The sequence below is a fragment of the Culex quinquefasciatus genome, chromosome 3 (genome assembly GCF_015732765.1).
Source record: "Culex quinquefasciatus strain JHB chromosome 3, VPISU_Cqui_1.0_pri_paternal, whole genome shotgun sequence".
NCBI lineage: Eukaryota > Metazoa > Arthropoda > Insecta > Diptera > Culicidae > Culex > Culex quinquefasciatus.
In genome coordinates, this window is record NC_051863.1 from 188971399 (window position 1) to 188997740 (window position 26342).

General features: G+C 39.9%; 1 protein-coding gene across 4 annotated transcripts in view; it reads left to right on the forward strand.

Annotated features, from left to right (window-relative positions):
• The window catches only part of LOC6051597 (rap guanine nucleotide exchange factor 4), a 356238-nt gene that overhangs the window by 200420 nt on the left and 129476 nt on the right, over window positions 1-26342 (forward strand). For all 4 annotated transcript variants that reach the window (XM_038266004.1, XM_038266005.1, XM_038266006.1 and 1 more), the window contains one exon: window positions 25199-25345. In XM_038266004.1, coding sequence (XP_038121932.1) covers window positions 25199-25345 — 147 coding nt within the window. The remainder of the gene's footprint in view (window positions 1-25198; window positions 25346-26342) is intronic.

The following is a 26342-nucleotide window of genomic DNA, read 5'->3' on the forward strand; positions in this document are numbered from 1 at the left end:
GATTTGGATTTGAGAAACGACGGTTAAATTAGTTGGTCGCGGAGCTAAAAGCTTCGCCCCACGCTCTGGTTAACCGCACGGTTTGAAAAGTTTGACCGAAAAGGGCTAACCTTCGTTAATGGAATGTCTCTGGGTTTTGGTGATTGTATTTAGCTGGACTGTTGGGAATAAAGGAGACTTATGTGGGCACCAGAACCAAAGTAATGTTTAATGTCAATCTATACGTCGTATAAATACCACGATTTTGGCTCCGTATGGACTTGGAAATCGTCAATGAAGCGCAAATTATGGAATGATTACAAATTTTGTAATCTTCAAAACCTCAAAAAACAAACTCAGTCATGCCCCGGCTTTGCACGCCTCGAATAGCTCTTCCCCGGTCATGAATATTGTGTTTTTAAATCGGGATGATGTCAGCTATCCATTGAAATGGTTATTAAATTAATTTTCACAAATTTTCACAATTTATATTTCCGATATTTTTAAAATGCAATGTTTCTCGAAAAAAAAAAAACAAAATTATTCTTATTGCAATACAGGAATTACATTTGAAAAGAGCCTAAACCGAAAAAAAGTTCTCCGATCTTAATTTATCTGGGGATTCTTTAGCCGAAATCATTATACCTGTTTTTTGCCGTTAGGGTGACCTACAAAGTGCTAAAATTTTTCTAAAATTCATAACTTCGTGTTATTTCGAAATTTATTAGCTGTCTTGCACGTAAATGAAAGGTGATTAGTTTGCATTTCAAATAAATTAATTTGCGAACAGCCAAATATTTGAAAAAGTCACATGAAAACCTAAAATGGCGTTTTGACCGTGTCTGGACCACAGAGCCTATGTCTGAAAATATTTTTTTTCGGATTCCTCGAAAAGATTCACATAGAGAATCAAAAATTTGGCGATTTCGACTTGTATTTTTTTGAGAAATGTTTTTTTTTGAAAATAAAAACTGAGTTTTTTGACGCGCCACGAGCAAAATAACGGGAAAATAACGAAAACGAGAAAAAATCAACTTTTTCTACTGAAACTGCGAGAAATTTAAAAATTAAGCGACTATGAAACTATACATGATTTGGGTACCGACATTGTCGTAATTGAAAGACTGTAGTGCAATATGGGTATCGAATAAGCGGGATATTTTCATATATTTGAAAGTAAATACACATTTTTGTAAATACTCATAATTTTCACACATTTTTGAAAAAAAAAAGAAAAACATTTGATTTTTTGCAATATGGGTATAAAATAGTCGTGGTTTTCATACATTTTGAAAGCAATAAAACATTTTTTTGAAAATGCTCAAAATTTTCACAAAACTAAGTATTTTTGAAAAAAAATCAAAATGTTAGTTTTTTTTCTTAATGAGTATCCAATGATTTGAATTTTTTCATACATTTTTATAGTTATAATATTATTGTGAAAACTTGTGAAAAAAAATCACAAAACCACACATTTAAAAAAAAAACAAAAAAAAAATATGATTTTTAACTAAATGGGTATGATCGATTTTTTTCATGCATATCAAATGTTATAACAGATGTTTTTCAAAATACGTAATAATGATTCACATACCACCTATTTTTGAAACAAAATATAAATATTTCAAATTTTGCCTTCCTCACCTCAATGAGGAAAGGCTATAAAATCACTCGAAAAATGAACTTCTTTATTTGACCTCTTAGACCCACCTTCACGTATACCTATCGACTCAGAATCAAATTCTGAACGAATGTCTGTGCGTGTGTCTGGATGTGAGTCTGGATGGCCCGATTCGATTTGTCTTGGGGTCCCACAAGACCCTAGTTAATATTATGAAGTTTAGAAAAGCACTTCAAAAGTTATGCTAAAAAAACGATTTGGCTGTAGTTTGAAATATTTAAAAAAGGGTAGTTTTTGAAAGAAAACTCGTCATGCTATATATTGTTAGAAAGGTATTTTAAAGACCTTTCCAATGCGTTCAAAAGATTGAAGATCTGACAACCCAATCAAAAGTTATGAGCACTAAAGTGTTATTTATACACTTTTTTGAGGCCGGATCTTAAATATTTTGATGAAAAAGTTTTCCGGATCTATCATGCGACACATCGTTGGATAGGTAATCAAAATACCTTTCCAACATGCCCAAAAGATTGAAGATCTGACAACCCTATCAAAAGTTATAAGTTCTTGAGTGCTTTCAATAAACTTTTTTTGAGGCCGGATCTCAGATATTTTGATAAAAATATGCGAGGTAGGCACCAATAACCTAAAGGTGGATTAAGTAACGTTTTTTATTATGGATATCAAAATTATAGCACTTTTATTTAACCCAAGAATTTCCTATGTACATAGGACCTTTTGAAAAAGTAAGTTAAAAATCGGGATTTTCAAAACATAAAAAACCAACTTATCAAATTTATATTTGAAAAATAAAACTTTCTTGAAGCGCTTAGGGAAAAGAATCTTGTAATTAAAGTTATGCTCGGTAAAAACAGTTTAATTTTGAATGGTTGAAAATTTGATAGTTAAGTAATATCCTTTTTTTGTGCAATTTTACCCAAATAAAAAAGAATCAGCTTAAAAAGCAATAAATGTGTTATTTTTCTTCTTTATGTGTTAGACAAAATGCCGTTCCAAATATATTTTCAAACTTAGTTTGACCCTTACTTACCTTCAAAGAGAGTCGAGGGCAGGGATGCCAGATACACAGATTTGTCTGTGTTTCACAGACTTTTGAGCTTGTGTCAGACATTTTTTGAGGTGCACAGACTTTTAAAAAACTTCATTAAATTAATATTTTGTAATCTTTTTTGTCGAAACTTATTTCGTTAGACTTCAAATACATAAAAATGCAATTTTTGATGGATTTCAATGACCGTGAATTGATATATTTGAATTTTAGACAAATGCACAGACATACACAGACTTTTTTACAGACATTTTAAAAAAACCAAGTGGCATCCCTGGTCGAGGGACAAAAACTTTGAAAAAATGTTTCTATAGCATTTTTAACCCTCTACTGCCCAATTTTTTCGATTTTTTTTATTTTTCTCGTGTTTAGAGGTCATTTTGAGCAACTTTTTTACTATGAAAAACTGTATTTCTAAACACCACACAAGTAAACCGATAAGCACAACAAATAAACAAAAATTGAATTGATTTAAAATACGCTGCATACCAGCAACGAAGCAGTCTGGCCATCAACGTTTAAAAAATATTGGAAACATTACTCAGTACCTGGGTGATGAATAGAAAGAATGCGTAACGTGATTTTCGAATGATCCCACTTTGTTTACATCTAAAAGGAGGAGGCTGTTCAAGCACAAGCATGACTTACTTCTTACTGGTAAATGAGCTGTTTGATAATCATGTATGTATGTGTTTTATTTTGTCGAGTTTTTGACATTTTCTGCTGGAAAATTGTGTGTGTTTTCAAATTTCGATCGGTTAGAAGATGCTTTTTTATGGGTGACGAAGTCCTGCGGCGAGAGTGTCATTCTGCGATGTCGCAGATAAATTCCCTGGCTGATTTGGGAATGCAGCTCTTCCTGGCCCAGCGAAAACACCGCTAATTCTAGCAAAGCTGATCCAACAAACTGAGAAGATTTACACTTAACCAGTAGGATTTCAACCGGAATCAAACAGTTAAGACAGCTTCTAGTTGGTTACAACCACATCGACTCCATAAACAATTTTCATTCATAATTATGAAAAAAATAAGATTTCGTCTTCAACTTTCATAAAAATTCTTGAGTTCAACTTCAGTTTCTCAAAAGCCACAAATTTTTCATTCCAGCAAAAAAAAAACACATTTTTTAATGATCGATAACAATACTTTCTACTTTTGGCAAACAGTTAATTGGTTCCACTTTGACAGTTCAAAATTGAGGCCGTTTGGCGAACCACTATTCAACACCCAGTTCAGTACTTAAAAAAAAATATATTTGAGGGATCTTTTATTCATGAATTATTTTTAAATGGCTTGCAACTGGAAAAATCGATTGAAGATTTGAATTTGCATCTTAAATTATATTTTAATTTTTTGGACAATATTTTCGATTTGATTTTTTGTAATTTAAAAGTAATAAAAAACAGGTTCTTATTACGTGAACCTTTTTTCTGCAAAGTTCTTATAATAACATTCAACGTTGCTGAGTGAAGGTATCACATAGATAAGAAAACCGCATATTCAAGATTTAGATGCAAAATGGGAAAAGTTTGATCCGAATAAAAGAAAAAGGTTTCGAAAATATCAGAAGTAAAATGATGCATTAGTAATGACTCACAGAAACTGTGTGAGTCTATAAACCCACTCGGGAAATCGCCCGCCGGGAGAATCGGTGCGGACTCACATCCGATCCGTCCGTGCGTCACACGAGTAAAGAGGACGGGAGCTGGACCTGCTTGGTCAGCTGTCACCACACCGTTCGTGTGGCTGCGTCCAAGCGCTGTCAGTGCATGGCTGCGTCAAGCCCATCGTACGAGGGGCCTATTCGACTCGATTCAATGGAGTGCGCTCACATACATCGCAATAGGGTGTATCACTCCACACATCTCTCCTCTTCTCCATAAAAAAATATTGTTGAAACAATTGAACTATGAAATAAATGCCACGACTACATAACGGCATTCCTATGCAATCTACAAAAGTTTTCATTAAAACCAAAAAACCAAATCCTCGGATCCATTGCCAACATTGATGAAAGAAAAAAAAGGATACGTTAGAATGTCTAACAACCATATCACTTAATGCATCGAACTAAACTGCAGCCTTGACTAAATCACCATTTGAAACTAGCTAATTTTCTTTTTCTAAGTAATAATTGTTATTTTCGTGATTTTCTGTCTATCTCTCTCTCTCTATCTCTATCTCTCTCTCTATCTCTCTCTCTATCTCTCTCTCTCTATCTATCTATATATATATCTATATATCTCTCTTTCTATCTATCTCTATTCCTATCTATCTATCTTTCTATCTATCTCTATTTCTATCTATCTCTCTTTCTATCTATCTCTATCTCTCTTTTTCTATCTTGGTTTCTGTAAACCATTCTGGCATATAACCTACTTTATCGTTATTAAGTTTTGGAGTTGCTTACATTACACTACCAAATGATTCAAGTGTTATTTTCCACTCTCTTTAATGACCTACATTCTGGCAAACACAGCACTACATACAGAAATTCCTAAAATTCTTAAAACTTTTCAATATTTCTTGCATCTTTTTTTATTAACTTAAATTTACCTTAAACAAATTATTATGCATCATCATCTGTTCACAGCTTTGTCACAAAATTCACTACGAGAGCATTCGTGACTATATTTTAATTATTTCCCAAAGCAATCTCAATAACCTACACCTACACCTCTGGCCTTTTGCCCGTTTCAAACTTTTCAACCACAGAGAGTCAGTCTGAACCACTATTTTCTAAACTACTGCTAGACAGACTGACCTACCATACATCTAGCGATTTCAGTAACGCAAATCACAGCATTTGAAGCCATGTTTTCATTGGACCAAACGCGACCTTCCAGGCTATTTACCACGGCGGGCCAATCTGACCCACCGTGCCCAACGCGACAAAACGTTCCACCAATCGCGGCCTTCCAGGCTATTTTCCACGGCAGGCCCATCTGACCTCCGTGCCCATCGCGATTCATTTTTTCTTGGAACAATCGCGGCCTTCCAGGCTATTTACCACGGCGGGCCAATCTGACCCACCGTGCCCAACGCGACAAAATGTTCCTCCAATCGCGGCCTTCCAGGCTATTTCCCACGGCAGGCCCATTTGACCTCCGTGCCCAACGCGACTCTTTTTTCCTTGGAACAATCGCGGCCTTCCAGGCTATTTACCACGGCGGGCCAATCTGACCCACCGTGCCCAACGCGACAAAATGTTCCTCCAATCGCGGCCTTCCAGGCTATTTTCCCCGGCAGGCCCATCTGACCTCCGTGCCCAACGCGACTCTTTTTTTCTTGGAACAATCGCGGCCTTCCAGGCTATTTACCACGGCGGGCCAATCTGACCCACCGTGCCCAACGCGACAAAATGTTCCTCCAATCGCGGCCTTCCAGGCTATTTCCCACGGCAAGCCCATCTGACCTCCGTGCCCAACGCGACTCTTTTTTCCTTGGAACAATCGCGGCCTTCCAGGCTATTTACCACGGCGGGCCAATCTGACCCACCGTGCCCAACGCGACAAAATGTTCCTCCAATCGCGGCCTTCCAGGCTATTTACCACGGCGGGCCAATCTGACCCACCGTGCCCAACGCGACAAAATGTTCCTCCAATCGCGGCCTTCCAGGCTATTTCCACGGCATGCCCATTTGACCTCCGTGCCCAACGCGATTCATTTTTCTTGGAACAATCGCGGCCTTCCAGGCTATTTACCACGGCGGGCCAATCTGACCCACCGTGCCCAACGCGACAAAATGTTCCTCCAATCGCGGCCTTCCAGGCTATTTTCCACGGCAGGCCCATCTGACCTCCGTGCCCAACGCGACTCTTTTTTCCTTGGAACAATCGCGGCCTTCCAGGCTATTTACCACGGCGGGCCAATCTGACCCACCGTGCCCAACGCGACAAAATGTTCCTCCAATCGCGGCCTTCCAGGCTATTTTCCACGGCAGGCCCATCTGACCTCCGTGCCCAACGCGACTCTTTTTTCCTTGGAACAATCGCGGCCTTCCAGGCTATTTACCACGGCGGGCCAATCTGACCCACCGTGCCCAACGCGACAAAATGTTCCTCCAATCGCGGCCTTCCAGGCTATTTACCACGGCAGGCCAATCTGACCCACCGTGCCCAACGCGACAAAATGTTCCTCCAATCGCGGCCTTCCAGGCTATTTCCCACGGCATGCCCATTTGACCTCCGTGCCCAACGCGATTCATTTTTTCTTGGAACAATCGCGGCCTTCCAGGCTATTTACCACGGCGGGCCAATCTGACCCACCGTGCCCAACGCGACAAAATGTTCCTCCAATCGCGGCCTTCCAGGCTATTTCCCACGGCATGCCCATTTGACCTCCGTGCCCATCGCGATTCATTTTTTCTTGTAACAATCGCGGCCTTCCAGGCTATTTACCACGGCGGGCCAATCTGACCCACCGTGCCCAACGCGACAAAATGTTCCTCCAATCGCGGCCTTCCAGGCTATTTCCCACGGCAGGCCCATTTGACCTCCGTGCCCAACGCGATTCAATTATATTCCTTTCTGTCAAACTCGGTTTCACTTTACTCACCCACCGAGCACTCACACGCTCGCGCCTTTGCTGAGTCCCTTTCCTCACTTCAATACTTCCTCAAAAGAAAAGTCTCTTTTTTTCACCAATCACCAGCACCAAAACAAACAAACAATTCTGCACCAAAAAAAAAACACGTCGGCAGGCGATTTCCCGACGGTTCTTAGAAGTTGAAAATAAAATTCCAACTCCGTCACGGTCGCCAATGTGTGAGTCTATAAACCCACTCGGGAAATCGCCCGCCGGGAGAATCGGTGCGGACTCACATCCGATCCGTCCGTGCGTCACACGAGTAAAGAGGACGGGAGCTGGACCTGCTTGGTCAGCTGTCACCGCACCGTTCGTGTGGCTGCGTCCAAGCGCTGTCAGTGCATGGCTGCGTCAAGCCCATCGTACGAGGGGCCTATTCGACTCGATTCAATGGAGTGCGCTCACATACATCGCAATAGGGTGTATCACTCCACACAGAAACTATCATTGTTCTATATTCAAAAATTAAAATTGACAGGTCAGAGAATTCCATTGCTTTCGCTTTTCCGAAAGTCAATTCAAACAACAATTTCGCATCGCCCAACAATCTTTTACTGCTTCCAGGAACGACTTACCAGCTGCAACCAACAACTGTGCTGCTGGTGTGCCAGAAAGTTTTCCTCAAATGTGACAGGATATGAATTTCCAGTTATTTTCGACACAGCAGCTGACTTTCAGGCTCCCCCCAGCTCTCCGATCAGTTTATGGTTCAATAGCTCAACACCCCGGCTCCTGTTTGCCGTGAGGAATAACTTGTTGAATTTCGTTTTCCCCCATGATGTCTACATACTTGTTCTACATCCACACAACCATACATCGATCGCGCTGTCGAGAAAGTTTTTCCTCCATTTTTTTTCCCACGCCAAACTCTCCAGGCACGTTCCTCAGCATGTTCCTTACTGGGAGCAGCAGAAAACATCCGTTGGAACAAGTGAGCTGCCGATGTCGAGCCAACTTCTTCCCGTTTTTTTCGAGGCCACTTGCTGCCAAATGGGATTTCGGGAGGATATTCTTAGCTGATGTTCTTTTTTTTTATATATTATTTGGTGAAAATGCCACTTGAATTGTTGCCAAGATTGGCACTAGACGTCTTCTATGCTTTTTTGGCTTTCGATCTTCGAACCTGCCTCTAGTGGCTTTTGTCCAGACGAGAATCACCTGGCCCGAAGAGGGAACAGGAGGGGAAGCTTTTTGTTAATAACATTTTTCCTGGATCCAATTCGCGTCAAAAGAATCTACAACAAAGAACAAAAAAAAACTGCCATTTTGTTGAGCAGATTGCCTGCTTCTGAAATAACGACAAAATTTCACTTAAGGCATCCCAGCCACCCTCCCTCCCACTCTGCAAACGGCAACAAGAGGTTTGCAAATAATAATGGAAGTACTTCTCTCGCATAAAATATAATAAAAACATATTGTTCAGATTTTGTCCCTCACCTGGACGGCTGTTTGGGTGGGGAGGGTGGGAAGGTCGCAATCTCATGGAATCTGGCCAATTTTGAATTTGAATACGAGTCACGCTGGGTACGTTTCAGATTTTTTTGTTTTGTTTTTTGTTTCCGTAACATTTTTCCTTTGTTTTCAATTGCGTGCTATCAAAATTGTTTATGTAAATAAACCTACCTCTTGAAATGTGTATGCTTACTTATACTTAAATCTATTTTTTTTTATTTCTATTGTTTTGAAATATTTTAGACACCTGTGTCACTACAGTTAAGAATGGTGCAAAATATGGTGCATGAGTTATGAATGCTTGAAAAATTACGAAAACAAAAATATTTTTTTTAGAAATAATACCACACATGTTTTGATAAAGCGCACCGTGCTCATGTTATAGGCATCTTTGGGTGTATTTTTTTTGGAAAATGTTCAGATTTTTGCAATAAGAAAATATTTTATGAAGGAAAAAAACCCTGCAAAAATTATTTGCCAAAATGGAAAATTGAAAAAAAATCTTTTCGAGAGCAATTCTCTCAGATTGGTCATTCGATTTTTTTTATATTTTTTAATCCGGCTGAAACTTTTTTGGTGCCTTCGGTATGCCCAAAGAAGCCATTTTGCATCATTAGTTTGTCCATGTAATTTTCCATACAAATTTGGCAGCTGTCCATACAAAAATGATGTATGAAAATTCAAAAATCTGTATCTTTTGAAGGAATTTTTTGATAGATTTGGTATCTTCGGCAAAGTTGTAGGTATGAATAAGGACTACACTGAAAAAAAATGATACAAGGTAAAAAAATTGATGATCTTTCATTTAACTTTTTGTTACTAGAACTTGATATGCAAAAAACACTATTTTTTTACATGTTTTGGAGGACATGAAATGCCAACTTTTCAGAAATTTCCAGGTTGTGCAAAAAATCTTTGACTGAGTTATGAATTTTCGAATCAACACTATTTTTTCAATAAATCGAAATAGTGTTCGCAAATTTTTCAACTTCATTTTCGATGCAAAATCAAATTTTCAATCAAAAAGTACTTCAGTGAAATTTTCATAAAGTTCACCGTTTTCAAGTTATAGCCAATTTTATGTAACTTTTTTGAAAATAGTCGCAATTTTACATTTTTTTAAACTAGTAAACATGTATGCCGACCTTCGAAAAACAAAATTTAAAGGCTGAGAAAATTCTCTATATTTTTCTTTTTTGAACATTGTTGATCCGACCTTAAGTTGCTGAGATATTACCAAGCAAAGGTTTAAAAAGCAGAAAAAAGTGATGTTTTCTAAACCTCACCCAAACAACCCCCCATTTTCTAACGTCGACATCTCAGCAACTAATTCACAATGTCAAAATATGAAACATTTGTGAAATTTTCCGATCTTTTCAAAATTTTCGAATCAAGACTAACATTTCAAAAGGGCCAAACATTCAATATTATTCCCTTTTAAAATAATAGTCTTAGTTTAAAAATTTTGAAAATATTTTTCGAAAAGATCGGAAAGTTTCACGAATGTTTCATATTTTAGCATTGTAAATCGGACCACTGGTTGCTGAAATATCGACACTAGAAACGGTGATTTGTCAATTTTCCTGTTTTTAAACACTTGCATGGCAATATCTCAGCAACTATGGGTCGTATCAACTAAGTTAAAATAAGCAAAATATAGAGAATTTTCTCAGCTCTTCAAAAATATTTTTTTCAAAAGTGGGCAAACATGTGCACTGATTTAAAAAAAATAAAAACAACGACTATTTTCAAAAAAGTTAAGGCTTTTAATTGATAACGGTGCACTTTATCAAAATTTCACTAAAACACTTTTTGATTGCAAATTTGATTATAAATCGAAAAATGAAGTTGAAAAATTTTTGCGACCAAAGTTTCGATTTTTTGAAAAAAAAACAGTATTGATTAAAAAATTCATAACTCGGTCAAAGATTTTTTGCCTAACCTGGAAATTTCTAAAAAGCTGGCAATTTATGCCCCCTAAAACTTATAAAAAAGTTAAAAAATAAAAATAATGTTTTTTTTGCAAATCATGTTTAAGTGATAAAAAGTTAAATAAAAGATCACTTTATTTTAACAGTGTATCATTTTTTTTCAGTGTAGTCCATATCCATAGGGGAGAGTGGGGAGACTTGATCCCCGGGGACACTTGATCCCAAGCCTGTATCTCGTCAGCATGTGGGTAAAACAATTAGCTTTGTTCTAGAAAGTTGTGCGAAATAGTTAGTCAATTGTAGAAAAGAAAGAAAAAAATTAAAAAATGTTTAGATTCAGTTACACACATTTTTTTCAAAAACGAGCTGCAAAAAACTTCCAAGAGATCTTTTTTTCTTTGTATTGATATGTATAGAAAACACTCAAAAATTATTCAAAAAAATATGTTTTATACATGAATTGTTTGATAAACTTATCAACTCCAAAACCCTTACGCATTTGATGTTAAATTTATCGTCATACTATTTTTACAATCAATTGTTTAAAAAAGTGCGTTTAGGGAGACTTGATCCCTGCATTTTTACAGTCACTGGAATCAGCCTCAAGATTAATTAATTGAGCTGGGTTTTCATACATAGTTTTCTTTAGTATAGTTGTACATAACTTACTGCAGTTTGAACCATTTTTCAAAAGTTTCGTAAACAAAAATTTCCAGATTTTGTAAACATGCTTAATTTTGGTCTAAAAATAATATTTTAAGTTTTTAAATATTTAACATAACAAACTTGTTTGATTTTGAACACAAACGTACAGGTTTAATGTGAAATTGCTGTAACTTATAGAAAATTAAAAGTTTGGATGAATAAGAAACATTTTGCTTAAGATTTCTTCAAAATGTTGAAAGGGGGATCAAGTTACCCCTAACATTTTTAAAATGCCGGTTTAAAATATTTTTTTAAAACGCTTGGCATGATTCGAAGAGTTCATCTGATGAAAAATCCTTATTAGCCAAACATAGATGAATGTTTAAGCTTTCAATTTATGCAAAAAGTTTATAGTTTTGTGAGAAATTGACAGAGTTATGTGCGATACAAAAAAAGGGGATCAAGTCTCCCCACTCTCCCCTACCTACAACTTTGCTGAAGACACCAAATCGATCTAAAAATTCCTTCAAAGATACATATTTTTGAACTTTCACATATCATTTTTGTAAGGACAACACCAAAGAAGTTTCAGCCGGATTAAAAAATACTGCTCTCGAGACAAACACTTGGAAAATAGTTTTTAAATGTCATTATTTAAACTGTTTGAAAGAACTATTTTTTTGTAATTAATTTAGTCCAATGCATATTTTATGGATTTTATTGTAATACAATTGATTGTTGATTATAAAGAATAAATTATAATGTCATTTCTTTACTTAAAGGGTTTTGAAATATTTAAGGATCACAGATTGAAAAAAAAATCACAAACTCATTGACATTTTGTATTTTCATCATGAGCGATATTCTCGTGGTTTTCAGTTAAATGAACGTTTGTTCCTGTTTTTGTGAATGATTTTTTGCATATGGGATTTATGTTTGTTAAATTTTTTTATATTTCCATGCTTAAAATTAATGAAGGGTAATTTAAAAACTATCAATAATTCTCCAACCAATGTTCAGAATACTTAGTACGCAAAAAAAAGTTTAATTTTGGGAGGTTAAAAATGTGGTCGGTTGAATATTACCTCTTTTAAAAGTAAATTTACCTAAATAATTTGTAAAAGTGTGAACCTGATGAAAATTCACCAGCTCCTGTTGTAACATTAAACAAAAAAAGAGCCAACAAATTCAGAAAAAAATCATTTCATAAATTTGTTGATATTTCAAAATAATTTGACAGAGGCTGTTAAAAATCGTTTGGGATAGTTTTCACCTTGATTTATGCTTATTTTTTTTCCTTCTTTTTGCATGAACTTAAGCAACAAAGTATGAAGACTAAAAATCAAGCCTTTTGGTATTTAAGACAATTCATATTTTTATTCTTAGAAACGTAAACAATTGTTAAGATTGTTCATTGTGAAAACATTAGCCCACTGAGAGTCGACATCCGGCGGGAAAATTGAATTAAAATTTTTAGAATTGAAACCAGACGCAGAGGAAAAATTTGACGGATTCAGCGTCGGCTGAAACCAGAGAAATGCGATATTATTGTCGGTGAGGCGAATTGTTCGGCGAAATAACAATCGTCAAAAGCGCCGCCTGCTAGAAGAAGATTGAACTTTTCTGGGCCGCCTTTCCTAATGTGGCAGCAAAGGGGGTCGTACGACGTGTCCCGGCGGAATAACGATGGAGAAGAAGACGGCAAAGTGCCACCGGAAGGAACCAACATCAGCAGGAGGCTCCGGGATAAGGTGAATTTTGTGTGGATCACTGCCGACTGACGAAAGAAGGGGGTGGTGGGTGGTGTTGTTGTTGTTTGTTGGCTCTGTCGTCTCTTCTTTTTTTCTGATATGTGATTGAGGAGGAGGGGGATGGGGAGGAAGACGTCAAGGTGTGGCACTCGTGTCAGTCAAGCAAGGCGCCCTCTGGCGCGAGGTGGGTTTTATGTTTTATGCCGTGTTGCTCTTGCTGTGTACGTCAATTTGTCGCTGTGCCTATTAAAGGATCGTTTGGTGAGGTGGCTGGAAATGGGTCGAACATTCAATGTGAAATTTGTCTGAAAAATATCAAATCAATAAAAAAACATCAGCGCTAAATGTCAACAAAACTATCAAAAATTGCTCAATTACATTATTTAGTCACGGTTCTGAAATCATTTGTAAAAATCAACGGAATAAATAACCGTCCGAAAAAGCCTTTCCAACATTGTCTTTACGTGACGTTTCAATTTTCTTAACTTTATGAATGCAGCTTTTTTTACTCAATTGTGGAAATGCTAAGAAATGGACCAGCTGGGCGAAAACGCCCAGCAGCACAAAGTGCGCGAACTGTGGTGGAAACCACACGGCGAACTTCCGTGGCTGTGCCGTGCGAAAAAAGTTTTCTGTGTTTCACTGACATTTGAGCTTGTGCCAGACATTTTTTGAGGTACACAGACTTTTGAGAAACATCATTGACTTTATATTTTGTGATCATTTCAACCGAAACTTATTTCGTTAGACCTCAAATTCTTAAATATGCAATTTCTGATAGATATCCATGACTGTAAATTGATATATTTGAATGTTAAACAAATGTACAAACATAAACAGACTTTATGTACAGGCATTCTAGAAACCCATGTGGCATCCCTAGTGCAATGTTTTGAAAATATTTGCAGCGGACTTCGTAATCTGTATAAATTCTTTGCTTTTTTAGCTTATTCTTGGCAATATTTATTATTAAAAAGTTTTCTAGAAACTACATCATTATTTTCTTACTCATTTTAAATAAAAATCAATTTAATTAAAAAGACTCAGAACAGAAAAACTAAAATTTGAAGTAAACACATTCGAAATTTTGGAAAATTTAATATTAGAATTATTCTGTACAACAATCCAAGTATGTTTTGGTTTATTTCACAATTTAACGAAATTGATAACGTCATGATTCAAAATCTGGACACTTAGTAACATATCATTTTTGTTATAGCTGTCAAAAATCGTGTAATAAGTTGGAAATGAAAAAATATCATGAGGATGTAGTATTAACAGTCAGCTTTAAGAGTATGCATGCAAAATATTAAAATAACTTGTGCTTCGAATTCCGGACACTGATAAAAGCTGATTTGAAATCCAGACACTTTTGCTTCGAATTCCGGACATTCGGTTTTGCTAATGAATCGCACAAATTTGGACTGAAATGTTAGTGAATGGCATTCTTTAGGTCTCAAATAAGCTGTTATCATCAAAACAATCGATATTTTATATAAAAATTTGCTTGAAAAATCATAAATTACTGCTTTGCCTTCCCGGTGCTTCGGACGCCTATGAAATATTTCACGTGAAATGTTTCACATTTTTGGTAATCTTATAATTTAATTTTATTTAATTGTTTTGAGATTAACTACAGCATTCAAACAAACTTTAAATGAAAGTTGATGTTAGAATGCATCAAATAACCCATTTATGACATTTATAATGCGAAATTATATCAAAATAATTGATAAAACAAGATGAGGTGTCCGGGTTTCGAAGCGTCCGGGAATTCGAATCCTGATGTTAATTACGCTTCCTTTTCTAAACTAAATTCAAACATAAAGAATGTTTTAATTTGAAATAAAAAAATGCTAAAGCACAAAATAACAGCTAAATTTTCTCAATTAAATTTTTGTGAAAATATGTGAAAGTTTTGTGTGGCGTGATACACCCTGTTGCGGTGAATGCGAACGCACTCCATTAGATGTAGTCGAATAGGCCCCTCGTTCGCTGGGCTCGACGCAGCCATGCGCTGACAGCGCATGAACGCAGCCACACGAACAGTCCGGTGAAGCTGGCAAAGCAGGTCCAGCTCTCGTCCTCTTTCCTCGAGTGACGCTCGGCCAGATCGGATGTCAATCCACACTGGTCATCCTCGGCAGACGATTTCCCAGACGGAATCTGGTCCCACATTATGAAAAAAAAAAAAAATCTGGTCCCACACAAGTTTGATCTCAAGTTAATTTTTTGAAATCTAGACTCTAAATTTATTTATCGAATATTTCATTAACAGCCTTAAGGGCCATTGATAGAACTATTTTGAAATGCCGTCGTGGCCGGATGAAATGGCTTCACGGGCCGGATCCGGACGCGGGCCGTACGTTGGGCAGGCCTGGATTATAAGAAAAGTTCCATAGAAACTTGCGTAACCTTGGATAATCGAACTTTGGATAACCAAGTGTGAACTGTACCTAATAATTATTCAATATTTTTTTAACATATTAATTAGTTCCTGGTTTTCCTACGAAAGTGATTGAATCAGAAAATCAGTTCCAGCTTGCTTTGGTTTGCCAAACAAAACTCAACTAAGTCACCCAGACGAACATTAATAATGAAACCCACTAAACAGTCCACAACGTTGACCACCGAATTACGCACTCTTGCTGTTTTGGAAATTATTTTGTCGAGAAACCACCGAAACCCGAAAGCTTCCCTCGACAAATCCGCTTTGCTTCGGTTGGTTGATTTTTCGATAATTGCCCTTTCCCAAATGAATATTTCGTAATTGTAAAATTAAACAGGAAATAATTTTCACCAACCACACAAAGTCTCATTTCGCTCCTGCCAGAAAAAAATAATAATAATGAAACCAGCGCGGAAGCATAAATTAAGCACTGTATCGTCCCGTTCGGGAGCTTCCAAGAAGCTTTCCTCTGTGCAGAGAAGAACAACAAACCATGCAAAAAGGCGCTTCTGCGCTTCGTTCGGCTTCTCCTCAGCCAGAAGAAGCTTTTCCGCTTAATAATTATTTCCGCTTCCCTATTTATATCAGATGGCGTGAGGGCACGTACCATCCCCTTAGTCTTTGTTGCGATATTCTTTTTCTCTTTTTTTTAAGTCACAACTCGAAGAAGACTACGCCACGTTGAGTTTGTTGGTGAAGTTTGTCAAGTTGAACTCGTTTAAATTTTCGAGCAATTTCAAAATCTCGAATCGGGTACGCCCAAAATAGGGTCCCACTGGGGCGAAAATAGGTCCCTCCCCTCTCATCTCAGGCCGAGCGAGCCGTTCCATCTGATAACTTCATTATGTGGGTTTCGGCTGGTGGTTGGAACGTACGTTTGGCCTGATGGAGAGGAGCAGCTGTGAATCGTTTTTCATAGAGCTCAAGAAGAAGAAAAAAAAACACCTCCGACACAATGGAAAAGCTCTTCAAGCTGTGAACTTTTGGGGTGGGCACCAAATTTCCTAAATTTGCATACCGTAAAGACCGGGGATGCTTTTTTGGCCCGGCTCGCACTTTGCGCTCGCTATCAAGAGGAAATCTTGAAAGGAGGGGTCACATTTTGGGGGGCGTTTTCCTCAATGGGAGTGTTTGATTTTTGGACGGCAATAATTGACTCGTTAAGTGGCACTTGATGATTTGATTAATCGAGATTTTGATGGTGGCTCTAATGAGGAATGTCTTTGTTATTTGTCTCTTTCTCTGATTGAACTTCTAGTGTTAGAATAGACAGTTCAACTTATAACCTTTGAAATTTTTAATGTTTCATTTTATGCTTGTTTTCTCAATTCCTGTTTACACAGCAAAAAAACTTGAATTTTGGAAGGTTGAAAATTTTGTCGGACTAATATTACTTCTTTTTGAGTGATTTTACTTTTAAAAATGTGTTCAAAAAAGAACCTGATGAAAATTCCGACAAAACTGACGAAAATTTACTTATTCTTGACGTAATATTACACATTTTTTGTGACACAAAATCTGTCACCATTCCCTGATGAATACTCGAGAGGCAAAATTGTATTTTGTCTTTATTTATCGTTTGTCCTTCTGTCCCATCTTTATTTCTGTCTCATCTGTCTTCTTGTCTCACCTGTCTTCCGATCTGAACTGTATAGCTGTCTCATCAAGATTTTTTTTCTTTTTTATATCACTGCATTTTGTAAAAATTGCCTTCCAGCCTCAATATTCCTTCTTTTTATGCTGGATTTGAGACTCACTTGCGTTCTGTCTCACCTGACTTCCTTTCTAACCTGACTGTCACTGCTATCTTTCTGACTTGACTGTTCTTCTGTCTCATCTGTTTTTCTGCAACTTCTAGCGTCCAGTTTCGTTTTTCTTCCTGTCATGACTTTCTTTTTGTCTCATCTGCCCTTTCTGTCTCATCTGGCATCTATTCTGATCTCACTTTCTGTCTCTCTGACTGATCTTTTTTTCTGTTTCACCTAATCAATTATCTTTATATCCCAACTATCTTTTTGTCTTTATCTGTCTTTCTGTCTCATTTGGATTTTTGTCTCATCTACAGTATGTAAAAAAAGTATTTACACCCCTTGGGCACTATGCACATTTTGTGATGAAACATGTAAAAAAATTAAAGTTTGACAGAATCCTAGTACTACGTTTTGTTCAGAAACTCATGCCAAACATTTTGCTACAAAAAGCTCATGAAAAGATGATTTCTATAAAAAGTTATATAACAAATACTATTTCGAAAATAAAAAAGGTGCAAAAAAAGTTTGTACACCTTTCGAAAAATTAACATAAATAATGTTATTTGTTGACAAATCACCATAAATCCAGTCTCCCAACTCCAAATAGGCATCCTTGACTGATTAAAAAAATAATTTGGATTGAATATAAAGTTTACTAACTACTTAGTATAAAAGTTTATATAACTCTGGAAATTCTATCTAAAACTTATCTAAACTTAATTTTGCAAACTTTTAATTCAACTTAATGTCAATATATTACCATAGAATTGCTAAATAAACATTTTGGAGTGGGAATAACACTGTTTTGGGGGTATTAGTATCGATAGAATAGATTTTTCGTTGGAATTTCGTACCAACCCGGAATTACGTCGTAGGAAAATCCGCCGGCATCCGAACCGGTCCACGATTCACAATTCAACCTATGTGGAATCGGAAAGGGCATAAAATTTCCGATCTTTTGATACCCATACATCTAGGTTTTCTTTAAAACCTTCGTTTTAAAATACCTGGGCAAAAAGTAAGTTTGATCCACGAGAACAAAAATTACAAAATTCCATACATTTTTGGCAGGTTGCTCAAACGAAACCATAACAACGTTTTTGCCTAGGTATTTAAAAACGTGGGTTTTATAGAAAACCTGGATGTATGGGTATCAAAAGATCGGAAATTTTATGACCTTTTTGATGCCGCATAGGTTGACTTGTGAATTGTGGACCGGTTCAGATGCCGGCGGATTTTCCGACGACGTAATTCCGGGTTGGTACGAAATTCCAACGAAGAATCTATTCTATCGATACAAATACTCCCAAAACGGTGTTATACCCACTCCAAAATGTTTATTTAGCAATTCTATGGTAATATATTGACATTTAGTTGAATTAAAAGTTTGCAAAATTAAGTTTAGATAAGTTTTAGATAGAATTTCCAGAGTTATATAAACTTTGATACTAAGTAGTTAGTAAACTTTATATTCAATCCAAATTATTTTTTTAATCAGTCAAGGATGCCTATTTGGAGTTGGGAGGCTGGATTTATGGTGATTTGTCAACAAATAACATTATTTATGTTAATTTTTCGAAAGGTGTACAAACTTTTTTTGCACCTTTTTTATTTTCGTAATAGTATTTGTTATATAACTTTTTATAGAAATCATCTTTTCATGAGCTTTTTGTAGCAAAATGTTTGGCATGAGTTTCTGAACAAAACGTAGTACTAGGATTCTGTCAAACTTTAAATTTTTTACATGTTTCATCACAAAATGTGCAGTGCCCAAGGGGTGTAAATACTTTTTTTACATACTGTAACTTTCTGTTTCATTTGGCTTGCTGTCCTTTATGAGTAATTCTCTACCAACTCACACGATATCGGGAAAAGTTGCCCCCACCTCTCTTTCAAAACTTTTTTTTTTGTAGAATCGCGATAACTCGTGATGGTTGTAAGCAAACCCCTTATGTTTATAAATCAAAAAAAAAAAATAATTGTCTTCTGTACAACTTTGTACAACATTGTTACACTCTAAAAAAAAAATCTTGCAAAGTTAGAAAAAGCATAAAATTTTTAAATGAAATTTTTTTTTCTAAGTGAAAAAAATGAACCTTCTGGGTCAATGTAGATTCGAAAAGAACATTAAATTTCCCTTAAAATTTCATGTTCAAAAGTTTTGTACAGTCAAGTAACGGAAAATGGTAGAGTTTTTTTTTAAATTGTGTTTTTTTTTTTTTCGATGAAGGATACGTTATTTTCGGAATTCAGAGTACATAAAAGTCCATTTGATACCAAATTTCTATCTCATCACCGTTTCTGGCTGCAAATTATTGAAAAAACATCTTTTTTCGCATGTTCAAAAATGAAAGGGGACCTTGTCTTTCTGTCTGATTTGGATTTTCCTTATCTGAAATTCTATCCGGGACCGTGGTGTAGGGGTAAGCGTGGTTGCTTCTCACCCAGTCAGCCTGGGTTCGATCCCAGAAGGTCCCGGTTGCTTTTTTCGAGACGAGATTTGTCTGACCGCGCCTTCCGTCGGACGGGGCAGTATATTTTGGCCTCGGTCTAACCTAGAGGGTTAGGTCGTTAGCTCAATCCAGGTGTAGGAGTCGTCTCCCTGGGTCCTGCCTCGGTGGAGTCGCTGGTAGGCAGTTGGACTAACAATCCAAAGGTCGTCAAGCCTTCGGACACTTAGTTTCGAGTAGGAATCTCGCAATCGAGAACGCCAAGGCAATGCTGTAGAGCGAATAATTCGATTTGATTTTTTATCTGAAATTCTGTGTAAAATGGTTTTCGGTTGAGTCTAGCTTCTAGTCTCATCTTTTTTCATCATCTGTAATCTAGTCTCGTGTGCTTTCAGCATCATCTAACTTTCTGTCTCATGAATCTCTTCGGTTTTTTTTTTTTAAATCAATCCCCTTCCTACTAACCTCGAGTAGGCCGCGGGTAATCGGCTCCCCTCCCACTAACATTTACACACAAGATCCTCTGTACTTACTAGGCTTTAAGAAAAATATAATTACAAAAGCTGACTTGGTGCTAACCAGGTCCCAGTACCGAAAAGGACCTGATAAAAATAATTTCATGAAAATACAAAAAATCTCTCCGGTTTAATCTATCTTTCTACTTGTAATTTCAGTTTTTTTTTTTCTGATTTTCTGCATCACAATACTATAGTTTTTTTTGGTATATGTTTACCATTCTTTCTTATTTACTCTTTAAATAGTAGTTTATGCAACAAGTTGCAAAAAGAGGGTTTTTTCAGCACGAGTCGTACATTTATCCAACGAGGTTCACCGAGTTGGATAAATACGAAGAGTGCTGAAAAAATCAAGTTTTGAAACGAGTTCCATACAACATTTTTTGCAATTCCAAAAAACACACACTGAGTGAAATTTTATGTCAAATTTTCATGTATTTTGTCAATAAATCGTTTGAATCAAAAAAAAATGTTGAAAAGTATTACTTTTCGAAACAGGTGCCATTTGAGTGCTGAAAAGTAGAACTTTTCAGCATTTATTTTGAAAAGTGTTGCTATTCGATTCTGTTATTTTTGGTACAGAAAAGTAGGCTATTTCGTCGTTCAAGAATGACAGAAAAAGTAAGTAGTTTCACGACGGAATTGTAATAGTAGTTTATGCAACAAGTTGCAAAAGAGGATTTTTTCAGCACGAGTCGTACATTTATCCAACGAGGTTCACCGAGTTGGATAAATACGAAGAGTGCTGAAAAAATCAAGTTCCATACAACATTTTTTGCAATTCCATACAACATTTTTTGCAATTCCAAAAAACACACACTGAGTGAAATTTTATGTCAAATTTTCATGTATTTTGTCAATAAATCGTTTAAATCGAAAAAATGTTGAAAAGTGTTACTTTTCGAAACAAGTGCTGAAAAGTTCAACTCAATTTTGTTTCACTCCCAATCCCACTTACTTTACTTACTTTTACTGCTCGTACAACCTCCGGGTCATGAGCTGTCTCCAGATGCTCTGCCACTGAACCCGGTCTTGGGCTGCTACTCTCCAATTCCGACTCGGAACTCCCACACTTCTCAGATCTTCCTCCACTTGGTCTAACCACCTCGCACGTTGCGCCCCCCTCCGCCGCGTTCCAACCGGCTCCGAATTAAACACCAACTTCACCGGATTGATAGTCTGGTTCGGTTGGCGCGCATCCAGCGCGTCCGGCATTCTTGCGACGTGTCCGGCCCACCGGATTCGGCCAGCCTTGGCGACCTTCCGAATACTTGGCTTGCCGTAGAGTTGCGCCAGCTCGTGGTTCATCCTTCTCCTCCATACAGTGTTCACACGCACGCCGCCAAAGATCGTCCTAAGCACTCGCCGTTCAAAAACTTCAAGCGCTTGCAGGTCCTCCTCGAGCATCGTCCACGTCTCGTGCCCGTAGAGGACGACGGGTCTTATCAGCGTTTCGTACATGGTGCACTTTGTACGCCGGGAAAGATGACCAGACCGTAGGGTCTTGTGGAGTCCATAGTAGGCACGACTACCGGTGATGATGCGCCTCCGAATTTCTCTGCTGCAGTTGTTGTCCGACGTCACCAACGATCCGAGGTACACAAACTCCTCCACAACCTCGAACTCGTCGCCGTCGATCGTCACGCTCGGTCCTATGCGAGTCCTAAGGGACTCGGTTCCTCCTGCCAGCAGATACTTCGTCTTCGCAACATTCACTTTCAATCCAACCTTATCCGCTTCCCGCTTCAATTCGGTGTACCGCCTGGCCACATCCTCGAACGTTCTGCCGACAATGTCCATGTCGTCGGCGTAGCAGATGAACTGGTTGGACCGGTTGATGATCGTGCCCCGCATGTTGAAGCCCGCCCGCCTCATAACACCTTCAAGCCCAATGTTGAAACAGAGGCCGGAGATACCGTCGCCTTGTCGCAGTCCCTTGCGCGATTCGATCGGGTCGGACATCGCTCCCGAAATCTTCACGCTGCACCGTGCCCCGTCCATCGTCGATTTCACCAGTCTGATCAGCTTCCCGGGAAAGCCGTTCTCGTACATGATCTTCCATAGCTCTTCGCGATCGACCGAGTCGTACGCGGCTTTGAAATCGATGAACAGGTGGTGCGTCGGGATCTGGTACTCGCGACATTTTTGGAGGATTTGGCGCAGCAAAAAGATTTGGTCCGTCGTCGATTTCCCCTCCACGAAACCGGCTTGGTACGTCCCGAAATCCTTTGCTCGCTCCGACAGACGACAGAAGATGATCTGAGACAGCACTTTGTAGGCCGCGTTGAGAATAGTGATGGCTCGATAGTTCTCACATTCCAACTTGTCCCCTTCTTGTAGATCGGGCATATTACTCCCTCTTTCCACTCCTCCGGTAGCTGTTCTGTGTCCCAGACCTTGACTATCAGCCGGTGTAGACAGGCCGCCAGCTTGTCCGGGCCCATCTTGATGAGTTCAGCACCGATACCATCCTTACCCGCTGCTTTGTTGTTCTTCAGCTTCTTGATGGCATCCTTAACCTCCCTCATCGTGGGTGCTGGCTCGTCCTCGCCGTCCACCATACCGCTGACGTCGTTTCCCGGTCGCCTTGGTACTCCGCCTCTGGGCCGTTCAGGTGCTCGTCGAAGTGCTGCTTCCACCTTTCGATCACCTCACGCTCGTCCGTCAAGATGCCTCCGTCCTTATCCCGGCACATTTCGGCCCGCGGCATGAAGCCAGTCCGGGATTGGCTAAGTTTCTTGTAGAACTTACGCGTTTCGTTGGAGCGATACAGCTGTTCCATGTCCTGGCACTCCAACTCTTCCAGGCGGCGCTTCTTGTCCCGAAAGAGATGGGTTTGCTGTCTTCGCAACTGTTTATACGACTCCTTGTTCCCACGGGTGTTGTGCAGCAGCCACTTGTCCCGCGCTGCTTTCTTCTCGTCCCAAATCGCCTGACATTCCTCGTCGAACCAGCCGTTCCGTCGAACTCGGTCCACGTACCCGATGGCGCTCGATGCCGCTGCGTTGATGGCTGCTTCCATGTGGCTCCAGCAGCCCTCCAGAGGGGCTTCGGCGAGCTCGCCCTCGTCAGGCAACGCAGCATCGAGTTCCCGCGCGTACTGGGTAGCGACCTCCGGATCCTTGAGTCGCTCCAGATTATACCGCTGCGGGCGACGGTACCGGATCTTGTTGACCTCGGACAGGCGTTGGCGCAGCTTTGCCACCACCAGGTAGTGGTCCGAGTCGATGTCCGCGCCACGGTAGGTTCTGACGTCGATTATGTCCGAGAAGTGCCGACCATCGATGAGAACATGGTCGATTTGCGTCTCCGTGTCATTAGGTGATCTCCAGGTGTACTTGTATAGGGGGGTGTGCTGGAAGAAAGTACTACGAATGGCCATGTTTCGGGAGGTAGCGAAATCGATGAGTCGTAGGCCGTTCTCATTCGTCTGCTGGTGGGCGCTGAACCTCCCAATAACCGGTCTAAACTCCTCCTCCTGGCCAACTTGAGCGTTCAAATCGCCGATGACAATCTTGGCATCGTGTTTTGGACACTTCCTGTACTCGCGGTCAAGAAGCTCGTAGAAAGCGTCCTTGTCATCGGCGTCGCTTCCCATGTGCGGGCTGTGCACGTTGATAATGCTCAGATTGAAGAATCGGCCCTTGATTCTCAACCGGCACATTCTGTCGTTGACTGGCCACCACCCAATCACGCGCTTCGCCATTTCGCCCAGCACGATAAAAGCTGTCCCCAGCTCGTGTGTATCGCCGCCGCTCCAGTACATGGTATAACCCCCGTACTCACGGTGGTCCTTCCCCTTCCAGCACACCTCCTGCAGCGCCACGACTTCGAGGCCGCGGACCCGCAATTCGTTGGAAAGAATGCGGTCGCTCCCATCGAAATTGAGAGACCTGCAGTTCCACGTCCCGAGTTTCCAATCCCTGGATCCCCGAAAATCGGGTCGGCGATTGGATCGGCTCGCATCTGGAGCTCTCTGCACTTGGTTTTTACGGCGGGTGCGTGTAGCCATCACCAACCCCCTGTCTCGCCGGAGGACCGTCGTACCAGGACTGTTTAGAGTCCCACCCTGGCACTGGGACTGTTAGTCAGCCGCCCCTAACCTGGGGAACAGACGCTGTTCCGAGCCGCCCCTAACCTGGGGAACAGACGCTCGAGGGGGTCCTAACTCTATCTGCTGTAAGCCGCCCCTAACCTGGAGAACAGACGCTTACCTCGACGATGGAGCAGGACACCGATTTCCTTGAGCCGCCCCTAACCTGGGGAACAGACGCTCGAAGGGGGGTTGCTCGCCTCTGTAGGAGCCGCCCCTAACCTGGGAACAGCCGCTCACGGGTAGAAGGAGTCGAAACCCCAATTGTTTTGGGCCGCCCCTAACGTGGAGTACAGACGCCCAAAACGGTAATGGAGGAGGGGGTTATGCGTGCGCCGCGGTGCAAAAATCACTTCACTTTACACTTTAGATTTTTTCCCAGAATTTCCAAAAACTTTCCGATGCTTTTATTTTGTCGCGCTTTTGCTTCGATCCGACCCACTGTGCACTCTTCGAATTGTCATCCACTCTTCCAAGTAGGTAGTCCAGCACACAGATCTTCGATGACGACGACGACACAACTACACACTATTGTGTGTGGACGGACGATGACGATGACGACGATGTGTACTGGCCACGCGGGGAGCACTTTATTGTCTTTTGTTTGGCCCGAACTGAACCGTGAGGTCGAACAAAAATTTCACCAAAATTTGACGATATCGCGGTCGTCAGGCGCGGACTTCATAGGTCGCCGATTCGCGGCAGGTTCCGGAGTAGATCGACGAAAACAACACGCCGCGATGTGCCGGAAAACCACGGTTTTTCACGGTTTTATTCGGCACGCCGGTCGGAACGCGGGCACCGCACTTGCACACTCACGCAATCCCAAGAAATTGTTTTTTTTGTAGAACATCACGTACAACATTACTAACCAAACTCATTTCTTCTCTCTCCCTTTTCCCCAGCTCTCGGTGACGCTATGTAACCTGGGCGTGGGGGCCACCTTCGGAGAGTCCATCCTGCACGACCTGCCCCGGGACAGCACGGTGGTGACCAAAACGACCTGCGAGCTGCTGCGCGTCGAGCAGGCCGACTTTAGACTGATCTTCGAGGTAAGCCTTTTCCTGTCTCTGCCCCTGTGTTTGTTTAACGGGGGGGACAAACCGAACGACGAGCTCAGGTGTTATCGGGAAAGGTCGTCGGGGCCTTTGATTATGTTCCCCAGCGTTAATTAGGACCTGTGATTTAGCTGGCTTTCAAAGCTCCCGGGAAAGGGATATTGCTGCGAATGGGAAAAGTTTGGGCAATCGGACCCGTCCCATCGGAGAGCGGTGCCATGGTCGCAAAGGCCGGAACCGTTGTACAGACGGTACAAAGTGTGTTTTGGGTGATGCCAATATTGAATTTAAGCAATAACAGAAATAAACAACCATCATTTTTCAACGACATTTGACTCAAAATAAGAGCATATTTTCAACTACCCCAGACCGTCCCATTGTGGTCAATTAATAACCCTCTTCCTGTAGCCGAAGGCTTCACCACCCACGCACGTTTTATCATTTCCACTTTGCTGGAAATAGACCCATCGCTCAACTTGTGACCCCTCTCGAGGAAGTCCTCCAGGATGGACGAACTGGTAGGCTGATTCAATACATAACTTTCGTCTTTGTCGAAGACTGCAAAACTATTACAAACCAGACAATGGAGTGCTGCCAAATTGAGCTAAGTTAAAAAAAACTATTTTTAGATAAAATTAAGGTTTTTCCATGAATGGTAAAATTGCTCTACCGGTTTAGAAACTCTGCTCTGCTCTGCTTTGATTAAGAGCGAGTCCACGTGCAAAGCATACCCATCTCGCATCGACCTCACCAATTTTCCTGAAATTTCAAGGGGTTGTTTGTACATATAAAACTAGCATCTGGCCAAAATATGAACACTCTAGCTCAACGGGAAGTGGGGCAAATCGGGACACAAAGTTTGAAGGTTCAAAAACGTCAAAAATCTTAAAAAGGCAACGTCTCAAAATTCAAAATTCATCTGAAAGGGCTTAAAAAATGCAACAAAATGCAGGATAGAGCATCCCAATTGGTTAATTCTAAAGGGAGTTAT